The 22,663-nt window shown below is 35.9% G+C and overlaps 1 protein-coding gene across 6 annotated transcripts in view; it reads right to left on the bottom strand.

Annotated features, from left to right (window-relative positions):
• The window catches only part of LOC115448376 (ecdysone-induced protein 74EF), a 230,297-nt gene that overhangs the window by 59,239 nt on the left and 148,395 nt on the right, over positions 1 to 22,663 (bottom strand). For 3 of the 6 annotated variants that reach the window (XM_037444734.1, XM_030175789.2, XM_037444735.1), the window contains one exon: positions 18,005 to 18,046. The exons of 2 other annotated variants lie outside the window; for them this stretch is intronic. In XM_037444734.1, coding sequence (XP_037300631.1) covers positions 18,005 to 18,046 — 42 coding nt within the window. Of the gene's footprint in view, positions 1 to 3,973; positions 4,530 to 18,004; positions 18,047 to 22,663 lie in introns of those variants that run through there. One more of the 6 variants, XM_030175792.2, reaches the window with a different exon arrangement.

Raw genomic sequence — 22,663 nt, 5'->3', positions numbered from 1 at the left:
CAATTAACTGCTTAATCTGACGATTCAGTGGAGCGGATCCAAAACCAACCCCTATCCCCATATATATAAAGAGAGAAGTTAGAAGGCGTAAAAATATTACCACCATTTAATTACGTTGTCACCTCTTCCTCGGGTAGCAAAGTTGCCTATCAACGTAACAAAGTGACCACATTATTCGATCCATTGGCCTACTGATTTGTTTTATAAAAACGCATTCAACCCGATCACGTGTGCATTGTTTCGGAGACGCATCCGGCGCATACGCATATCTTATATATGATTTTTTACGCACCTTTCACTTCCGACCTGCGCCCGCGCAGGTACCATTTCACCGTACATGATTTAATGCATCTGCGCATCATACCATGGGAAAGGTCAAATAAGGAAGTGATTTTGTTGGTTACTTGATTTGCCGGTTTTTTTCCGATATTGAATACAGGATATCAAAATCCCAGGATGCTTCCTTATTAAATTAAATTATGAAAGGAAATATCTAAAATATAGTACCTCCCAGTTGTGAAGCCGCGGGTACGGTACATTAGAGATATATTGTAAGATCGACAAATAGTATTATGAAGTCGTATAACATGAAAGGAAATGTTTCTTGGGTCAATATGCAACTCAGGAGTGTATAATTTTTCGGCGACCTTGCCTATAAGAAGAGCGAGCGAAGTAATCCTACTCATTATGTAAGTGGCCACCAATACCACCAGTGTGGCCACGTTGGAAGTGGGAAGTGCACTGTATTAAAACCAAGAAATATAAAAAATTGCAATTCGTTACATGAACAATTAAATGCAACAAACACATTGTCCTCAATTCGTAATAATGCATTACACAGCAATCAGTTGTCAGCACGGGGCTCAGCATTCGCGACAGAGTTCGATGACCGGACCGCTTCCGATTTTGGTCAGCACATCGCAAACACATGGATTAGGTTGCGCGTAATTTGCAACAGCTTGGTGGGAGTGAGACGGAGTGGCATTAGGTTCGAAGTTTCGAAGGAATTATTTACTTTTTCGATTAGTGAACATATACTGACACTTACTCTTCATAGAAATGTGTAAACGAAAGGTATATTCCCTTATTAGTATAGAAGGTTCTAGAAGTTATATGTTATACAGCCTCTCGAGAACGGAGTAACTCATAAACACCGTTTAGTTTTACCTTGAATGTTAGCGCACATCAAGATGTATTTTCACGCTATATTTTTGATGATATAGAACAATAATCAATGCCGTTTGGGACGTGGTTAAATGTGACTCAATCAATGCTGTGTCGTCTAATTAATATCACAACACATAGCTGATGGCAGCAATGTGGTAATGTGAAACCTACTATAAATTAAGTAGGTATATGAATACGTTACTATGTTATAAATTGATAATTTTATCTGTTTGCGTATTGAAAATTATTTTTTTTTATCCTTCAAACTGTAATATTGTCAAGTTTTCTATACGCGAAAGTGAGTAGAGATAAATGTTTTTTTGATGATCGCTACAATTATGCCGGCCTGCGTTATAGTGTTGATATTTAAAGGACTTCATTTTCATTGAGTTTTCTACTGACACTTGCACCGTAGCTTAACATATCTTTAAACGTGTAATGATCGCTGTGCGCTCTCCTTTATAAACTGCATATAAAAACATATTATTGTTTTATCAGCAATTAAGTGATGCCTACAAAACTGATTACGGCCTGCATAACAACTGCATGGCGTAAATTTTCCTAGGTCAATGACCTCATTATGCTGCAATGTGCATTTATTGTGTCGCTTGTTACTTCATGTATTTATTTTTATCTTATTTACGCTGAAGATGTGTTTGTTTTTATAGTTTATGTAATTTTGTTATTTTATGGAGTTTTATAGAACGTCGGAGAGGGCTTATAGTTTAGCGATGAACCGGATTTCAAACCAGAGATCGTGAATATGATTCCCGTACTAAGATGTATTGTGTCGTTTACGACTATTTGTTTCAGTGTTGGGTGTTGTGATGACATCCCTAATAGTATATATTTATATCAGAGACTATCGCCATATCAGGTACAATTTTACCCGACCCAATTCGAACCCAGGACCAAAGAGCGGTGTCGTACCGCGCACGCAATACACCTACGACATTAAGGCAGTCCGTCAATCATAGGTTAGATCTCTGTAAAAAAAACTCGCGATCTGATCAATTGTTATTGCACCTGACGGCATGTCGTGGCTTAAAACATGCATTATTATCTATATATTTTAAATCATCGCTACCTTTTAGACTGTAACATATTCTTACGTATAAAAACAATATTATAATAATACAGGCCCGCCGTGGTGAAGGGTCCATATAACCCGATTCCTGCTTTCCTTTATGTAAAATCTAATTATCATTAGAACGATTTGCAGCCCGCCTCCATGCGTATTAGTATCTACACGTTGGCTGGGTTCCTTTTTGAAAAATTTCAATTTTCGCCTTTGCTAGCCCTTTATACTGTCTTACTGCTGGCCACGGTTCTCTACTGGGAAGATTTTCACTTCACTCAGTCCCGCTGGCCTACCTCCTTAATTAATTATCTAAATATGATAAATAAAATATCTCCATTTCCGAGTGTAAAATATAATGAAATTGATACGACAGAAAAGTAATAAACAGATACGCGCACAATAACCTATTGTGCAGAAGAATGTCAATTATGTTTGTCTGTGCGGACGGTAGGCTTAATATTAGAGAAAATATAATGCCTATATGAAACCAGGCTACGACTAGGCATGGGAGATACTGATGATATCCAGGTATTAAAAAAAACCACGCGTAAGACATCGCGAATTCTTCGGTACTAGTTTTCGGCTAAGTTAATTTCTGTATCTATGTTGTGACTTATAAAGCTGGCAGAATGTTTTCATTGTGTTGTATCTAATGCCAGACGAACATATTTGACCATTCAAAGCCTATGCTTCAATTTAATTATGTTAAAAGTCATAAAAATATTATTTAATTCCATAATTGTTTTTCACATATTGAAATTTGAAAAGAACTACAATAAAACGTTTGAGAGCTTAAGGGTTCTTAATTTATATTTCATTTCATTATAAAAAATCATTTTCTTCTATAAAAAAAAAACTAAAATGAAAGCTAGAGTCGAAAAACAAGGTTTTGTTGTCTGAAGTCTTATATTATGATAATATTTAAAAGTACAATTAATAGTGTAATCATACCATAGATAACTTGAATTCTAAAGTTATCTATAATACACGTATTTATATTAAAATATTAAAACAGAAATTCGATAAGAGTATTAAATCCATCTTCCACGAATGTGAACAAAATCACCCATTTGTATACATAAAAGTTTTATGACTCTCATAAGTGCAATATTCAGTTTCCGTTAATCAAACGTTTATTACATATTCTCGTATTACATCCAATTACAAAGTAAGGAAATCCCGAATCGTGATTACCGCACACAAACAATGTATGTCCTGTTTTTTGTGCCAATAGTGTTCGGTCATAAATCGCATGCAATGATATCAGCCGCGCCGTAGCCATTCGGGAATCTCCGCAGTAGGCTAAACTGCGAGCGAATCCATTCCGCTCACGTCGCCCGTGCACGAGCGCTGCAAGTTGCGTTAGGTCATGGCGGAAACAACAATTATTCTTCATTATTATCTACACGGCTATTTTTATGTACAATGCAATGTTCGTGCATATTTTTTAAATTACGCATTTTCCATACATCGTCTATGGGCCGGATGTAGCGCCGTAGCACCGGTTTAGAAAAAGTCCAGAAAGTGAAGGCAGCGTAGCGCTTGCCGGCACAACGCTACGCACGTAGCGCGTAGCCATCACCCGCTTTCTTCCATAGGGGTAACTTTTGTTCTAGTATCTATTTTCATGTTTTATATATGTTTTTCCATGTATGTGTGATGGAAAATAACAAAAAGAATTTAAAGACGATACAACCGGCTCTGTATAATATAAAAACAACTTACTGTATCTCTTCATGAGGGATTTCTTGTACGCCTTTCCAGAGATGGCGTCATCGTTGGGGCTGAGCCGGCCGGCGGAGTCGTCGGACTCTGTCCCGGAGTCGCGGCCGGTGGCCAGGTAGTCCTGCGACTGCCGCAGGATGAGTTGCGTCCGCACATAGTCAGACGGGTCGGCGAACGAGTGTCGCGCGAATTCGCACACAGAAATCTCTTTGCGCACTGTCAAGTCCAGGGGCGCGTCATCTTCAGCCTGGTCAGGCGAGGGCAGCGAGGGCAACGAGGGTGGCGAACGAGGTTCCTCGGGGTAAGCCTTCCTGGCGGCCAGCGTGCGCGGCTCCTCAGCGCTGAGCGGGCGCCGGTCGGCCGGAGATGCGGGCGGCGAGCGACGCACCGCGCCCGCGCTGCCCGGCCTCGCTTCCACAGCCATCATGTTTACTCGTCCACAAGATACACCATAATCACGAGCACAGTTTGCAGTTATGTCATCCAGCGTAACGAGACGTGTGAAGGCGCGCCGCGTCCGCCGGCGTTCGCGTCGTGTTGCGGACTGATGTCCCAGTTTCGTGCCGAGTTCCACTGACTTCGTGAGCTCGCTTCGGCCGCGCTCGGCGCACATCGGACACTTTCGTTTTCGTACCGGCGGCGCTGTGTGCGTGCGGGGTACACATACACACCCGTCTGTGTGAGTTGTGCGGTTGTGTGCGCGCCGCCGTTGCAAGAGTGTGCGGTTTGCGCTTGTATTGGCGGAGCTTTTTACACTTTCGTCTCGCCGAGCTTTCCTCAATTTCCCGCGTTACCTAACAGGTTTTCACTGTTTGATTAATTTTCGTCACCGGTTCGACTGGTGGCTCGTTTTCCGATATTGTTTTCGGGTAATGAAATTCAAGTGAAATTGTATAGCCTAATTAATTTGCTGCTGGTGGGCGTTTATATAGAAATGGCTAGGCTTTATCGCTACACTATTACTAGGGCTGATAAACGAGGTAAATCCGTGCAAAATACCAAATCATAGTCTTATTAAGAATGTTTTATCGTAAATGAAATGTCTTATTAAATAATTGTACCTTATTAAATAAATGTAATTGATTGAATTGAAACCGGAACGCAAGAGACAATCAGTAATAAAGGTTTGCGTAACAGCGTGCCGCGTAAACAAATTGTGTTTTTTTATCTAACGCACGGGGCATTGACCGAGATTACGAATAAAGTTGCGCGCGCGCAGAGCGGCCACGTGACATAGTAACATGGCCGACATTGGCTGACACTCGGCGCCTCCCCCGCGCCTCACCGCGGGGACGCTTGCGGGGGATATGCGTACAATAACACGGACCAAGCTAAACTGGTTGTAATAGATAGGGTGCCATGAATTTGAGCCAATGTCAGCCGGCGGTTTGTCCTAAACAGATAATTATAATAGTTTGCGCTAACGTGGAAGTGACTTGTAATTTGTGAAAGTTCGCGTTTTTTCATATTGCCTCACGGTGTGGCGTAATTTTGCGATTTTATGACGTGTTGCCTATTTTTTAAGATGTGGGCGTGGTTTATAGTTAGTATGATAACGATTAGTTTTTTTACAATTACAAGTAAGCTGTTCGTGCGATGGTAAGTGTCATTCACTGGCCTGTAGTAGCGAGGGCTCCATATAACTCAATTCCTGCCGGCTTCTCTTTCGTACTGTATGTAAAATGTAATTATCATTGGAACGATTTGCAGACTATTTATTCATATTAGTAACTATATGTTGTGTTGGGTTCCTTTTCGGAAAATTTCCTCCTTCGCTGTACTGTGCCCTACACGCTGAGATATAATTATATTAAACTACATAATGCTCAGTGTACACAATATTCTTCAAATTGGTAGAGTTGTCGTACACTGTTTGATAACAGAGATATATTAACAAGTAGCATCTACTCAGTCGGTATCTGACATGCCCAATACTACAGGCATTACCTAATACCTCATGGTTTACCTTTCCAATTAGGTCACAAATATTCTCTCACATATTATTATTAATAAGGAAAGTGGTAACATATAAAACCACAATATAATAATTATATAACGTTATGAAGGTACAGAATTCATTATAAATACAATAAGAGAGAAATAACTTGATAGATTTAGGTATATTCCTTGTTCAATTGGTGACCAGTTATAATTTATAAGACCAGTTTATATTGCTACATTCCTAATAGGTATATATTTTTAACTATCGATAAAGTTAATGAATGTTTGTGTCATTAAATCTTAAATTATTAGTTTGAGGTAGGATTGGCAAAACAGTGATAAGTTAAAAAAAATTACAATAATGAATAACAATAAGACTTGTAGACATTATAAATGAACTAGTGCTCATCCAGTGCTGGAAATTCGGTCGTCACGTTTAAAATATTTGTAACCAATGTTTGTAACATATATTATATTTAAATATTTTTTTCCTGTACTTCTGTATATGAACTGTAATCATGACAAGTCTCACACTCCTCCGTGCGCATGTGCTTAAAAAAGAGTACAATGTTTTCTCTTCACGTATTAATAGATATATCACAATTTTTCATCTCTTTCTTGTTTACATTATACATTTAAAGTACGAGAGAGACAACATCAATGTGTAAATACGTCGAGTGGCTATCACCTCAGTAACATTTAGTTGATTACTAGCTTATAAGGCGGACAATGTCAAGTTTTCTCTATCGCCGGTTGAGGTCAGGAAATTGACTCCTATCTTCCAAGTAATAATATTACATTTTTACAATCAATGGACAGTCTTGTGACGCTGATTTAAGTCTTTTGCGTATATAATAATATACGTATGTACACTAATATAAATGAAAGCGTTTTTTATAGTTTTTTTATGATATTATACTGCATTTTAAGCTACCTTTGGTGTACTTACTTGTATAAATTTGTATATGCAGTGATAAATAAATAAATAGTGGGACTTATGGTAAGTGCCACGTCTATCACAATATTATAAAATCAAGTCCCCGTCGCGAGTCTGTCTGAACGCGATAAACTCAGTAATACCAAACGGATCTTCATACGGTTTTCGCCAATGGACGGAGTGGTTTAAAAGAAAGGTTTTTGTGTGTAATTCCTAAAAAAAACAAGCACATAATATACTCTACTCGCTTGAAACAGGTGCGGGTCGCTAGTAATTAATAAATAGCATTCCAACTCATTCCTTTGATTTGCAACGCATTACATAGTAAAGCAGTACACTGCATACATCATCATTGCATTAATTGCGTTGGTCGCTACGAAACATATACCTACATAATATAGTAGTTTTTTTTTTTCATGTTATAGGTGGCATAGAGATGCGTTGCCGGCCTTTTAGTTTAGTATTTAGTACACTAAATACGTCACCCTTGCATTAGTTGCTTTGGCTATCCTACGAAACATATACGTAAAATACCAAGTACCCCAGTCATGTTTAAAAACAGTTTTAGGAACAGCGTTAGCACGTCCAAAAAGCAGGCTTCTGGGCGAATGTGGGTCGTTTGGAGGGCGTCGAGACAGACGTGGCCTACGTGATACAAATTTACAATTGTAATTGTAACACGACCTCTCAAATTGCGGGAGTGGCCGGGAAGGACGGGTTATTAGACACATTCCTGCAGGATTCGGCGGGTAGGGATATGCTAAGAGCGTTTTAGGTTCTAAGTGATTTGTGTCTCTTTGTTCTAGGGTAACAGTTTGTGTAGCAATGCGGTAATCGACGCTTGCTTTGTCAAAAGATGCGATGAAACGAAGATAAGAGTCCTTCACACTGGCCCTTGGGAACGGAAATCCATTTGATTTCATACCGGGACAACTACTTCTACGCGTGCAAGCATTGATAAATATAATTACTATAAATATATAATATTGTGTATTAACAGGAGGCCTGTCAGATATTCGCGGGTTATGTAAGTGGCGGGTGGTAGTCGGTTCGATGTCCGGTGGATCAGCCGATATGATGGCCGGCGCGACCCGCGATAACACGGCCACCCCCGATAACAACACATCTTAGATTCGCGTCACGGCATATGGTCTTCATATTTGAAAATATTTTTTAAATAACTGAATTTCAATGCCTGGTGCGTGTTCCTTTAAATAAGTTCTATACTGACTATTGATAAGGCCCTGCAACACTAGTTCAATTGACCTGCTACCTGTGCAACAATGTTTGTACATCGCTATTTGACGGTAGAAATATATAATGTAATAATTATTTACATTCTTATTACTTAATATTATACTAAAATAATTTTGACGTAATGTAATTAGTTATTGGTCTGCCTACCTCTCCGGCATACAGGTATCAGTGTGTATATATATCTTTATACTCTGACATCTATCTGTATGTACAGAGGCAAACTTAAATCTAAAAAGAAGATCTCAAGTCGCATCGATTCGTGGATATTATCAATCTTTCCTCGCTTATCCTCAATTATCCTTATGTGCGAGCAGAATGGATATATTTAGAGCCACGTGTGCTAGACAAGGACGCAATGGGAGGAACGAGACGCTCGACCGGATGCCGAAGGTGTTGCAGAACTGAGTGCGTTCCGAAATTGCATGTAATAATGTTTAGAACATTCTAAAATGGCTTGGATTTTATGTTCAAAATTAAAATAAAATGAATAAGTTTCCTCATTCATAAATTTAAGCATGAACATATTTAAAGTTTTGTGCGTATTCTGTTTATTCTATACGACCTAATAGAATGGACAGTATTTGAAAAAGTTTAAATAGTTAAAGTATGAATTTAAAATATTATGTTTTTTATATTCTATTACTTAAATATAATATAATGAAGTGTAAAGTAAGGACCCATAAAACAGCACAATTATATAAAAATAATACACACACACACAACATCACGCATTTTATCCCCGAAGGGGTATGCAGAGGCGCAACCATGGCACCCACTTTTCGCCAAGTGTGTTCCGTCCCATGATGTGATAGGGGGCGAGCCTATCGCCATATCGGGCACAAATTCCAGACTCCGGGCTGATACTGAGCAGAAAAACCCAAATATCACTTTGCCCGACCCGGGATTCGAACCTAGGACCTCAGAGCGCTGCCGTACCGCGCATGCAGTACAACTACGCCACCGAGGCAGTCAGTTATATAAAAATAATGCATCATCTATTTCATAGAGCTTGGGTAATCTTCCAAATCTAGTAAATATTCTTATCCGAATTCAATGCTTATTGGTTCATATAGATCCCGTTTGCCTCACATAGAAAATAAATTATTATAAACTCTAATCAATCCGATACGTAGCTATAATAGTCCATTTCTAACAATAAAAGATATCTATTATTTTTGTTTGTGATTCTAATTTATAACAAACATCTCATAAAAATGTCTACTATTGTAAATTTTATTATGAATACCAACTACAATTGTAATAATTATATCATTTCTTAAAAGAAGTATGGTGAATTGAAACAACTTTTTAAACAGAAAGGAAAAGCAGGTGTTCATATTATATTTATCCAATAGTTTACATCTCCACTATAACGAGATAAAAATTATGATATATATTATGTAATATCAATACAATGTTTACTTTTCTTCGTTACATAACCCTGATACTAGAGTTTTTGTTTTTATATTTATATCTATTTTACGATCATAATATGGAAAAATAATGGAAATTTTATCGAATGTCGTTATATATATCGTGGAATTTATCCGGTTTTAGGAACATGATTACTTGTTAGATATTACTTATCTTGTGATTTAGGTGTTATTATAATTTCATTATTTAGAAGTCTGTTTTATAACTATGAAAATCAATAATCTAATAAGAATGTGTAAGGGAAACAATTTTTATTTATAGTAAGTAGTACATATTTTCACATTCTTATTAGTATTTTAGGTACCAAAAATTTCTCATTAACAAGCCATCTTTATCAGAAATATTCTTCTCTTACACTAAAGCAAGAATTCGGATATTAAATACGCAACATTTACTACGTGTAAACATAATTTATAAATGAGATATAACACAATTATTTTCCTTATAATCGATAAATAAACCCACAATACAAAGTAAATAGTGACAGTTAGAAAATAAAAAGCAACGTCGATTGCGTTTCGGTGCATCCACTCGTGCGCAAGTGCTGTCGATGCACGACTTCAAGGCTGAGACGCGCACACATCCAACTAATGACTACTGTTCCACCGCTACTCCGCCCGTAAAGCTACGCTCTGCTGGACACGTGGAAAGTGATATTTGTACCTACTGTAATCGTGTTACAAATTATTAGTTGATGCAGTATAAACGGTAGCGACACTAAAGCTTTTAATTATGACACTGCACTTGTCACCCTTGGATTTTAAATAATTAGAAGCGCTTGTTAATGGCTTAGATTTATAAAATGGCTCGCTTAATGCCCTAAACTTCTTACCTATACTAGAATAGTTCTTAGGTTATCTTCGAATGCCCAAGGAGTCTTTGTAACTTTCTTTTTAGTTTCTGGTTGGGAAAATGTTTACGTGCAGTTAAAAAAATAAATTTGTAAATATGTGAGATACGTTCAGGGCCCATATTCTATGTGCCACACGTTATTTTAACACTACGTAACAAAAACTTAACGTATCGCATCGCGTTTAATATAATAAAAAAATTCGTACAGAATACCATTCCACGTTAATTTCACGAAGATAACGTAACACAACCACGTTACGAGTTTACACTGTCATAGAGAATGAGGCCACAGATTTTAGTTTATGAATAATAGTGGCTAGTCATTTCAAACTTTTTCTCTTTCTCTTGGTCCGATCTCTAATTTTCTGAAGGTATATGCTATGAGATGTTCCTCATGCGATCCTAGTATAACTTGATCAGGAAAATTAAAAACCCGTGTTGGAGGCACCATTTTTTTCTTTTTCATTTCTAATTTAAGTTGTTAGAACAAGAAATGCGTTCCATATTTTAGCACATTTCAAGATTTTTATTTTTCTGGCCAAGCTAAATAATATAATTCTAAACATTATGTATGCAGCTTAACATCTTACATCTGGCAGTAAATAACGTAGATTAGCAAACGAAGACTGGTCTACGCGGTTTTTATCTATTTTTTACTTCTTACTTGGGTTTCTACTTTTTTTCAACTGCGCGTCCGGTCAAACGTTCCTATCTTGGTGTAGGTTATGTACGTAATAACTTCATTATACTTAATTATCTACTTAACGCACGTAATTATTCACTCAAAGTTATTTGGAGTTTTATGTGATTTTTATGTACCTATTCTTTTGTAGTGTTAATACTATGTTATTGTGGATATTATTTTTATAATAATCTTGCGTAATTTTTATTTGTATTAATTTTTTTTATATAGGTGGGGATACACCAGTTTGTCTATCATTTACTTATGTATTATTTTTACTAGTCCATTGAGATAAACCTTATCAACTTTACTAAAATATAAAATACATCGAAAACTGATTCAGTATAGTATTTTATATATTTCTAATTGGCTTTTTAATAACTATTACAATAATTATAATAAAATATTTATTAATTATCGCGTAGAAGACACTTGTGCTACTGCTGTGATTAGAGAAATCAGAGAAAATGATCTGTGAAAGCGATAGCTTCCTCCAGTCAGTATTGTGAATGGCCTTCATGCTCGCTAGAAGCGCTATGGCTGTATAGTTAAGTCACAAATTCGCATAAAAGTATTTTAATAATAATTTACTGTCAATACTGTAGCCCCTTAACATAGTATGACGAAAGTGTGATATATTTAAAAAGAAAACATTATTTCCCTAGGGAGCAAATTATTGGGATAACAAGTAGCCTATGTATTGATTTGGGACATGTTCTACCCGTATGCCAAATTTGATCCGAATTCCTTCAGTTGTTTCTGGGTTTACTTCTTACAAACATACTAACATATTCACAAACTTTAACATTTATATTAATAAGATAATATATGACTATTATTTGTGAATTCCGAAATAAAATTTCTTTAGGTGAATCTAGATTATAATAATAACCTGGCACACCGGTCTTACGGACCGAGCACTAAAAATATAAAATAAATAATAATAATAAATCTTTATTTCAAACAAAAACATTAATTAAATAAACACAACTAAAGCAATACAATTACAGAACATGAAAATGCAAACATGTTGTGGAACACAGGGTATCCAAAAAAAGATTTAACTTAATTTATGGATTATAAAGATACAGATTCGATTCCCGTTTAAAAACCTAATCCGGTAGCTATATTTTTCTATCCACGACGCACTTGTTACATTACAGGATGTACAAGAGTATTGTATGTATTGTAGCAAAGCTATTATCAGAAGTGCGGCCGTGGTCGACGTATGCACAAATATGAACGATAAGTATAACAATGATTGTGGTACGTCGCCTTGGCATGAGTGCCGGGACACTGACTCCACACCTGCGTCTCAATATTACTGTTTAGGTATATTTTGTGTGTAACTCTACGTACTGAAGTGTGCATTGGTGACTCGCGTTTCCCGATTACCTGGTAGTAAGTCAGGCCAGAATAATTCTGGCGACTATCGAGGAGGAAAATTGTTCTAGCTATAATTCTTACTAGGTAGATCTCTCGTATTTCTGTTCGTACCGTTTTGTGTATTTTCGTCAAGGTGTGTAAAATGCCTAGGTACCTAGGTATCTAGATAAAAGATACCATACTGCAAATATACTTAACATATCTTTTAACATACATTCATGCCTTTTATCCCCGAAGGGGTAGGCAGAGGCAAAACCTTTTACACGCACTTTCCACCTTGTGTATTCCATCCCGTAATGTTATAGAGGGCGCGATTAACGCCTTATCGGGCACATATTCCAGAGTCCGGGCTGATACTGAGTAAAAAACTCAATATTATTTTACCCGACTCGAGATCGTACCCGAGACCTCAGCACTGCAGTTGTATCGTAATTCAACTACGCCACCAAGGCATGTAATATGAACGTAGATAAACGCATCAAACGATTCCTCACGTGTTATTGTCGATAAAAAACACCGGTCTCACGCCACCCGCTGACGGCAATGAGGAATTTTCACTTGCGAGAAAAATTTATAGAGAGTGAAAACCGAACGGTGCGGTACCGTCAGCACAAACGAGCTTGTGGCTTCAATCATTTTAATGGGAAACTTGGTTGTCTGTGCCAAAGGAGGCTAAGTTGTTGGATTTGTATTAGTGTAGTATCACCGTACACGAGGTAAAACCCGTGGTTGTGATCCATGTAAATGTCGCGTTCCTAGTTCTATGTGTTTCGAAATTGTCGACGTAATGGCGTCCTCTAGCTAGTGAAGAATACTCCACTGCCATACCATCATGTCTAGTAAAGCCAATTTACTATACATAATAAGCAATAAAAAATAAAGTTCCTCTAATTGTTGCTTGTTTATTAAACATTATTATTTGTTGACTATAATTTTGATATCTCTTTTATTAAAGCCAAACCTAATTGCATCAATTGGATCTTGGCCGCATTATTCATTATATTCACATATTCTATAATACCCTTCCAAACCATCTGTACGAACTCTAACTAACCTAACCTAGTAATATGTTTCTGTAATATCAATCCGTCTCTTCATAAGTAATATTGCGCTGCAGTGTACGCGCGGCGCATACCAGCTGGTTCGTTTTTCACGAGCTAGTCCATCAGCGAAAACGAAAGTGGAAAATATACACAATTACGACATTGTTCTTGCCGAGAAAAAACGCTGGCGTGCGAAAAATCAGGAAAATTATACGCCATCTTACACTTAATAATGTTACCGTGTCTCGATTAGGTTCGGCCTTCATATTAATACAATGTGAGAGTTTGTTTCAATGAATATTCATAAATCAACAGACTTTTAATGCGGGTAAGAAGGGTTTATCTAAGTTAGTACATGTCCTGGATAAATAAATGTATGGACAATTTAAAATAAAATAAATTTTATTTTTCACGAAAAAAATTTTGGAGCATTGAAGTGCTCGTCATTTATAACACGTTAAAACATTTGAATATCTCGTGCAAAGTCTAAAGCGAAAACTGAAATACGTTTTAATAGAAAATGATGCTAACAAGAGATTCCTGTGATCTCATGTAATACAAGGCCTCAGCCAAGGCCGGCGTCTAGACTAGACAAACTTAGATCTTGCTCCTACATGCCAAATTACTATTAAACATAACATTGTTTTCATATATAATTCATACTTTTGTGTACTTTGGAATTCATTAATGACTCAGTAAATACTGTGCAAGACTGAGCCGGGTTTCATAAATTTCAATGAAAGAAAGAATTGAAATCCTAGGATTGATTGTGTAATCCTTCACAACAAATACCTATAAAGTGTTATTTAACAAAATCCTAGCGCCTCCTAACTAAAACAAAACATTTTAAAGTATTAACCCAGTGGTTAATCAGTATTCTACCGACAACTTACGTAAAATAATTTGCAAAACGGAAAAAACGTTGATTACCTTTATAAACGATTAAAAAATGTTGACTAACGCTTTTGGGGAGTACTATGAGCATATCTTTTTCTTTGAAACAGTATACTATATACCTAAGACAATTCATTTTTACCTACATCATATAATTTACTAAAAGCTCTACGCGTTTCAATATAAACGCTCAAACTATATTCAAAACCAATAACCAGTTTCAAACGTATAACAGGCATTTCTATGCAATATCAACTTCCTTTGAATTCCATCTAATCAAGAGCGGAGTGAGCGAAAGCCGTGGCCCATACCTACTAACCTTCCTGCGAGGCGGTGCGAAAGGGAAACACGATTGTAACCGCTCGCCGGGCGAGAACTGTTTCAAGTTTACTAGTGCAAGTGCAGCGCTGCGCCTGCGCACTTACACCACCTCGCGTGCCGGGGATTAGTTCCCGAGATATCGTAGTCATTTATAATGAGGTAGGTTTTGTGAGTATCAGAAATACTTAGCAAGTTTCCAAAGTCTAATATGGTAATGTTTATTATGATGTTATTATGATTTTAATATTACGGCCTAGGTGGGATAGTTGTATTACTCTACAACTGCAGTCTTGGGTCCGATCTCTGAGTTGGGCAAAGTTCTATTAGATTTTTCTACTCGCTATCAGCCCGGATTCTGAAATTTGTGTCTGATAAGGCGAAAAGTTCGCCCCATGTCATATCGGACGGAATACACACGACGGAAAGTGAGCACCAATTGCCTACCCCACGGGGGGTAAGGCGTGAGTGAGCTAACATTATGCATTAATCCCACACTCAATTATAGGCAGAACTGGATTTCAGGATGACAATTTAATCAGCTTCGATATAATATAGTAAGGCCTTTTTTATTTATTTACGGGGATGGTAAATCCATCGCTTTGATGCGATACCGTTCTGTAGCAGATAGAGAATATTACGGACTGGCAACGCCATTCTCCGTACCCGAGGATAATATTTTCAATTTTACCCATATATTTCTTATTCGATATATCGTTAATAAAATTAGTAGCGTGGTCAATAGTCATAACTAGAATGGTAGGAGCCACGGGACAAAGCGATAGCGCGATTCAGAAATATAGAGAACTTCTACGGTTTTACCTACAGAAAACATACAGGTATTGGTCACAATTATGGAAGTCAAATGTGTATTACTCAGTTCATTTTACGTCCACGTTTGAATCATATAAAACATATTCAATGTAGTTTAAGGTAGGTGAATGATGTGACATCATCAATAGTTTGGTCTGACTTATACGGTTTCATAATTCATCATATTCGATAGGTAGATTAGTAGACATAAGCACGAAATAAACTGTAATAAAAATAAATGATCACTTAAATCATATCTTCAAAACAATCTTAAGAATTGTGTTGCGGTGTGTATCCCGCACCATAATGTAAGTTTCCCCCGACTAGTCGACCGCGCATTCTGACTACACTTTCTTCCTATCGACGCACACAGCTCTAGCACACACACAAACAAACAAACACACACACGATGCAGTTTGCACACAGGCCACGGTACAACGAAGCGACAAGTGGTTACGTACGAAAGCCCTGAATGAAACGTCTATGTGTTTGGAAAAGGGGATTATTTTCTATCAATATTTTACGACGCTGCATTACACTACATGATGGTAAACACGTACTATCGGATATAATGATATCTAATGACTAATCATTAGCCTTATTGGATGTAAACCAGCTAAATCCAGAAAGAGAAATTTTTGCTGGTTTTTCATCATGTTTACGGTGGCAATCATGTTGGGTGCAAAATATGTTTTTAACTCATTACTTTTGCATTATTGATGCGTTGCCAACCTTTATCTATAGAAAGAAAGATTTAGGAAGGAACATAGGTCACCAGTAACAGTAAACATTTCTGCTTGTTGAAATAGAGAGACCAGACGATCGTACCCAAACTGGCTATCGCATACAAGACATCAAGGACTTAATTACCTTTCTAGAATCACGTAACTAAGTTTACACTTAGTATGTACATCTTTGACACCATTTAAATGCGTCATATACATCTAACGTTAAAGTTTAAATCTCTATAAGGTAGTGGAGACCTTTGAATAGCGTTGGAAGTTGTTCTCACGTTTTTAGTTGTATAGCTTTGCCTTCACTCCTACTTCTTTAGGAGAAGTTAGACATAACTAATCACATGGTAAATTAATATAAATCTTCATAGTTGTTCTTCAAATATAAGGGATAAGCAGAAGACAGATGTTAAATTATTTGTCGAGTTCGAAGTGTGATACCTGTTTTTTATGAGCATCCACGAAAATTATTTATTTATTTGCTGTTACTGGCAACAAATGCTATTCTATTTAGTTGCCTCAACTAAAAGTAACCATGTTTGCCCTTTTATTCTCTATAGTTTGCACTATGATTCCGATGTTCATACTTTTTTACTGCCTTTTATTGCCGATTCAATTAACTTCATTTATGTTACTAATTATATATTTATAATTGATAAGCAGTGAGCTCTGTTATAATTACGTGTTCTTAAAACCCAGACTTTAAGAAACTAGGCTTTAAAAATTAAATATGACCTAATTAATGTGTCTGGGAATTTGCTATCGAGCTTGTTTAGCTTTACATTTTATTAGAAATAGATTCAAAATGTATTTTTCCTGAGATAAGGACCACACCTATAAATGTTTTAAATAAGTATTAATTTATTTGACCCGTGTGACATAAGAAAGAGATGAAACTATAATTAGTTTAAAATTAATTAATTAATTATTTTTATTAGTATTCAAAAAAAACATTGAAACTAGTAATTGTGATAATGAATCTTTTAAAAGTTGGACTAGTTGTCTCTACTTTACTATAATAAATAAATAATTATGTTAAGTTGATAATTTTTTTTATCTTCCATCAAAGCGACTACATTTTACATGATTGTACATACGGACCAAGTAATGTCGATTATCAAAACAATATTATGCTAGGTTGATTGAACTATGCCACACTAATTGGTCCTGCACATTCCGCGTAAAATACTCTATGTTAAAAACGCACTAACATTTAAAAAGTACGAACCTTAACGAAGACGTTCATATAAACAACTTTTAACTGGACGAGAAGCGTAAACGAAAACCCAGTTTTTATTACCTTTTTACGTTATTTTTGAACGTTGCTATGTGGGGGAAGTATAATAATGAGTAGATATACCTTACAATAATCTAGAATTATATCTATTTATCTTATATAAGCGGCGATAGCCTAGTTGGGTGTGGAACGAACTGCCGAGACGAATGTCCGCAGGTTCAAAACCCTAGAGCACACACCTCTGATTTTTCTAACGTTATGTGTGTTTTCTTTGTAATTATCGCTTGCTTTAACGGTGAAGGAAAATATCGTGAGAAAACCTGCATACTTTAGAAGTTCTCTACAGGAATTTTAGGGGTGTGTGAAGACTACCAATCCGCACTAGGCCAGTGTGGTGGACTAAGGCCTATCAGTAGTAAAAGAGGCCTGTGCACAGGAGTGGGACAGTATATAATACATGGCTCATATTATTATTATATCCTATATTATTATGATCGACTTACAGCGCATGCTTCTGTTGACTGCCATCAAATAATGGAACGTACCTGAAAATATACAAAAAACAATTAGAAGGCAAGTGTTTGGGATTTTTTTAAACGACATGACAAAATGACTTCATTTTATCTGATGGTCATTGGAGTAGGGTTCAGATAAAATGTCGACGGATAAGAGGGGATTATTCTTCGCTAGTTTAATTACAGCCTGTTCGAAACCGGATATACACAGGCTGATACCGGAACGCGAAACACTTCTGTGGGCAAATATGGCTGCCTTTACATCTTGTGTTCGGTAGTCGTTATCCAGGCCGAGGCATATAAACCACCATCAAAATAATTGACTTAAGACCTAGTAACACCTCAGAGTATCCATAAAAAATACCAGTGAAGCGATATTAACAGATCATAGTTAATATATCATTATAAAACAGTTAAGGAAGTCGTAGAAATCTTTGATTCCTAAATGAAGGGTCTCGCTGACTTCACATTTCTTTTAAAAATAACGATACGCATATTACGTTGATGTTGGAAAAGAACAAACACTTTACTGAGATTGTTTTATAATACAAAACACAACAATAAATTAACAAAAACATCGCGATATGAATTACATCTAAGATAGCGGAGGAAAAGGGGCTAAAACGGACATTAATTTATTTTTTATTAATTTATTTCGAGGATTAAATACTACCGCTGTGAGGTTTTAGGGTTGACACCCTGCAGAGACTTTGAAATTTTTGTTTTTGAATTAAAAACATGCTAATTATTCCAAATTGAATTTAATGCACAATATTGCGATAGACTTATATCTGTCACAACAAGTGAGGACAATTACTTGACTAAAGTATATTAATTACGCTTATGTCTGCTTTAGAAGGATAGACGTGATCCTTCACAGAATACTATATTAATGTACACAAGCCGGAATATTATTGTTTTATGAATAATAATTGTCGCATGTCCAACATTTCTTATGAACGTAATTTATTCATCCGTTGTTAAAGTAACATTCCAGGAAAATACGCCCGGTCCCAACTCCCAAGTTACGTGACATTTGTATCGGGAGCATGAAAATACTTTTTCCTGATCTGAATAAGGTCAACTTAATGTAAAGCCAAAGACAATAGTTAATAAAAAATGTATTACTGAGTAATAAAGTCTAGTCGCTTCATTGCTTTAGTACTTAGGCTGTAAACGTGAAGCCCTAGAATTTAAAGAGACACTTAAAATTACCTATTGGAAAGATATATGGGTTTTTAAATGCGAAATTAAACATTCGAATTTAAATGCAACAGAAATGCAATAAATAAATAATGAAATTAATATAAAAACACATGAAATATTTTAAAATTATTATTAAAATAAATGAGAACGATTAGAAAAAAAGCAACGTCAAATAATATCTGGGAATTATATATTTGTAAGGAGACTTTGTCTTATGTTATTATTCTTTAAGTAACCTATATATTATGTCTATTAAACTGAGAACATGTTCCCAGAATATCGCAAATATTTTAAAAATATAATGAGATGAGTCAGATATCTGTCTGATAACAAGCACTAAGACTGCACATAATAAAATAACACCACTGAAAACTACAATAGAAGAGAAGTGCCATCTTAGGACAGATGAACCGCCGATATAACTCTCAGAATTATGCGACGATGAACAAGATAAAATATTAATAATGGTGTTTAGATTACCCTAAGTTATTCCTTACCATTTATCTATTTATACCAATAACAACACTTAATTTTAATATCCCATTAAATTTCAAGCTCATGTGGTGCGCTGGCGCTGACAGATTGTGACGTGATCCGCAGCGTGGTGCGCTTTGACAGCCCGGTGACAGGCCCGTGGGGGCGAGCGACATCCGTCAGCGGCTGACGCCACGTCACACTGAGGATGTGGAGTGTCATCGTGCCGCGGTATGCGTTTTTCTGACGCCTACACAGTTTCTTTTGCGAGTTTTTGTTGTTCACAAAATTAATATTAGCTGTATTTAAGTTTAAGTTATAATTTTAATAAAGCGTGTTGAGTGAATATGTCGTGTACAATCTTAGAAGCAACTAGCACCAGGATTCTACATCTCTTTTAAGAAGAGTTAAAAAAGCTTTAAACAATGTCGTTGGATGTAGTGTTTAGGTAAGTAGATCTAGCGGCTTGGTTGTGCTACTGGCATTGCCGATATAGGCGACAGTAACCTCTCATAGTCAGATGCGCAGATAGCACGTCTTTATTGGTGGACAATTAAAATCACTCTTTTGTAATATCATATCGCTGGTTCATTATTATAAGATTCTATGTTATATTTTTAGCAAAAATTGAAATATATATGATTTTATACCTTTTTTGGTAAACTCAGTAATTCAGAAATTAAAAAAAAGGGGGAATTACGAGGTATTATTGTCTTTTAAATTTTTTTACCAGCATAACAATATTGAATCACATTTTTCCAACATAAGTAAAAATTAACATAGGTTTTAGGAATAGTGAGCCCGCGATATTCAATTAAAATTTTGCAACTTTCTATAACCACATATTTGCAGAATACTATTATAACAGCATTGCTAATGATAATTAACCCCAGTCTCCCCCAGTTATCAGTTTGATAGACACGTTTCTAGAAATGTGCTGCGGGATAAGGTATTTAAAGTATTCACTGAGCGACTATACATTTACACGCGGTGACGCTCGCATCTCGCGCTGGTTAAAATAATAGATGTTGCTTAGGTTTCCTATAAATCTAATCTAAACAAAATATCTATTAAGTATGACAGATTCTTCAACTAAGGTTTACAAATCATACTTAAAGATTATTTAACTATATAGACATTATTTATATTTTGTTCAATTTGTGGATGTTGAAGCTCTTCATTGGATTAAATTGGTTAAAATTGACCTATGAAATTTATATTTCAGTAATGCGTACGTTTTACATCGAGTATACGGCATACAAATGTAAAAATACACTTCAATCAATAACAAAGTTACAAAACATCTAAGACAGCAAACAATCCCTTAGCTTCCTTCACGAGTTCCATTTTTCCCCGGAAACGCTGTAAACAGGAAATGGTGAATTCAGTTCGTAGGTTTCGCAGGAAATGGTAATAGCGAGGTCGCTAATTAAAACTCCTTTATCAAACTCACAAACAAAATGGGGCTTCCGTTCTTCAAAGGAAAGGTTTTTTAAAGCATTGTTATTTGCGGTTTGTTGAGTTAGTTGTGTTTAGTTTTTAACTTAAGTGGACGTGTGTTTTAATTTAATTTTCAGTAGAGTATAGATAATGCGGGAGGGGTGTGAAATTTAGAATTTTATTTCAGTAAATGAAGTAGGGTTCCTCACAAATCAAAGTGCATTTAATCATTATGTCAGTGGTATAATATCAACCTCAACTGTATTGGTTAGTCTGTGCCATTTAAAAACTACAGTCATAAGGACAATTAGTTAACAAATATAAATCACAGTTTGAGCCACTTTTCAGTTATAAACTTAGTATTCAAACCAATTTTGCTTCTTACGAATAAGAACAATAGGAATGTTGTTACATTAATATAGATTTATGTTTACTATTTCTCTAGAAGATTAGATTATTCTTTGAATATGGGTCATTTTGGATGGCATACATTCATTAAAAATGTATGCCATCTAATGTAAAAATATTTTTATATAAGTATGTTATAAAGCTATGAAATTGGTGAGGTGGTAATCGTCAATTAACGGTAATAGCAAACTGCGACGTCATTGAGTGCCTTCATCCATAACGCTGTGTGCAAGAGAAAGAGATAGCGCGACAACTCCACCGCGCTTCAAATTTTGCTCATAAATAATATTCCAAAAATAAATAACAATATTTTTTCTCAACATAAAATTACATAATAAAAATAGGGAATTTCTCTATTGTCTGAAACTACAGGCTGGCAGCATCCATCGAGCTCAGAGAACGGACCGATCCATGTCACGGCTGGCTTAACATTTATATCATGTTTTTTTTCGCTCTTTAATATTTGATGTACGCTGTATCCTTTAAGATAGGTTCGACTAGCTCGGTAAGTAATGGACTGCGCAGACGAAGCTCCACAGGTTTAAAACCTAAAACACACCTCCGACTTATCGAAGTTACTTCTATATGTTATTTTTAAGATATCTGACGTCTGTCTACCCTAATTATGCCAATATGGAGTAGTACAGTCTAAATATTTTCAGTATTTATCGTAATATTTGTAATCTACATATTAATATGTGAATAAAAAACTTTGCACGCATTTTTAAGTAAATTGCGCGCACGAAGTTGTTCAAAACAAAATGAATGTATGTGTTACCAATATATTAAATTGGACGGTCGAATTTCAATCCCTGAATGGCCTCTATAGTTGACTAGTAGAAAATCCTTTAGCATTTAGATCGCCTATATATATCTTAGTAAATACAGTGTATAAATAAATAATCATTATAATAACTCATTACACAATCTATTTATTATTCATAGACGAGGAGCTGAGATCGGTTTCAGAGAGCTGTAGACAGACAGACACTCCGTTTCAAATCTTGTTATTACGTGTAATAATATAGTTATGTTAATACCAAGATTTGCGATAATTTTCGTTTTGAAAATACACACGTTTTCAAATATACGATTTGGTATTTTTATTCGATATTTACG

This window comes from Manduca sexta, chromosome 28 (assembly GCF_014839805.1).
Source record: "Manduca sexta isolate Smith_Timp_Sample1 chromosome 28, JHU_Msex_v1.0, whole genome shotgun sequence".
Taxonomy (NCBI): Eukaryota; Metazoa; Arthropoda; class Insecta; order Lepidoptera; family Sphingidae; genus Manduca; species Manduca sexta.
This window is presented reverse-complemented; position numbering and strand designations above follow the sequence as displayed.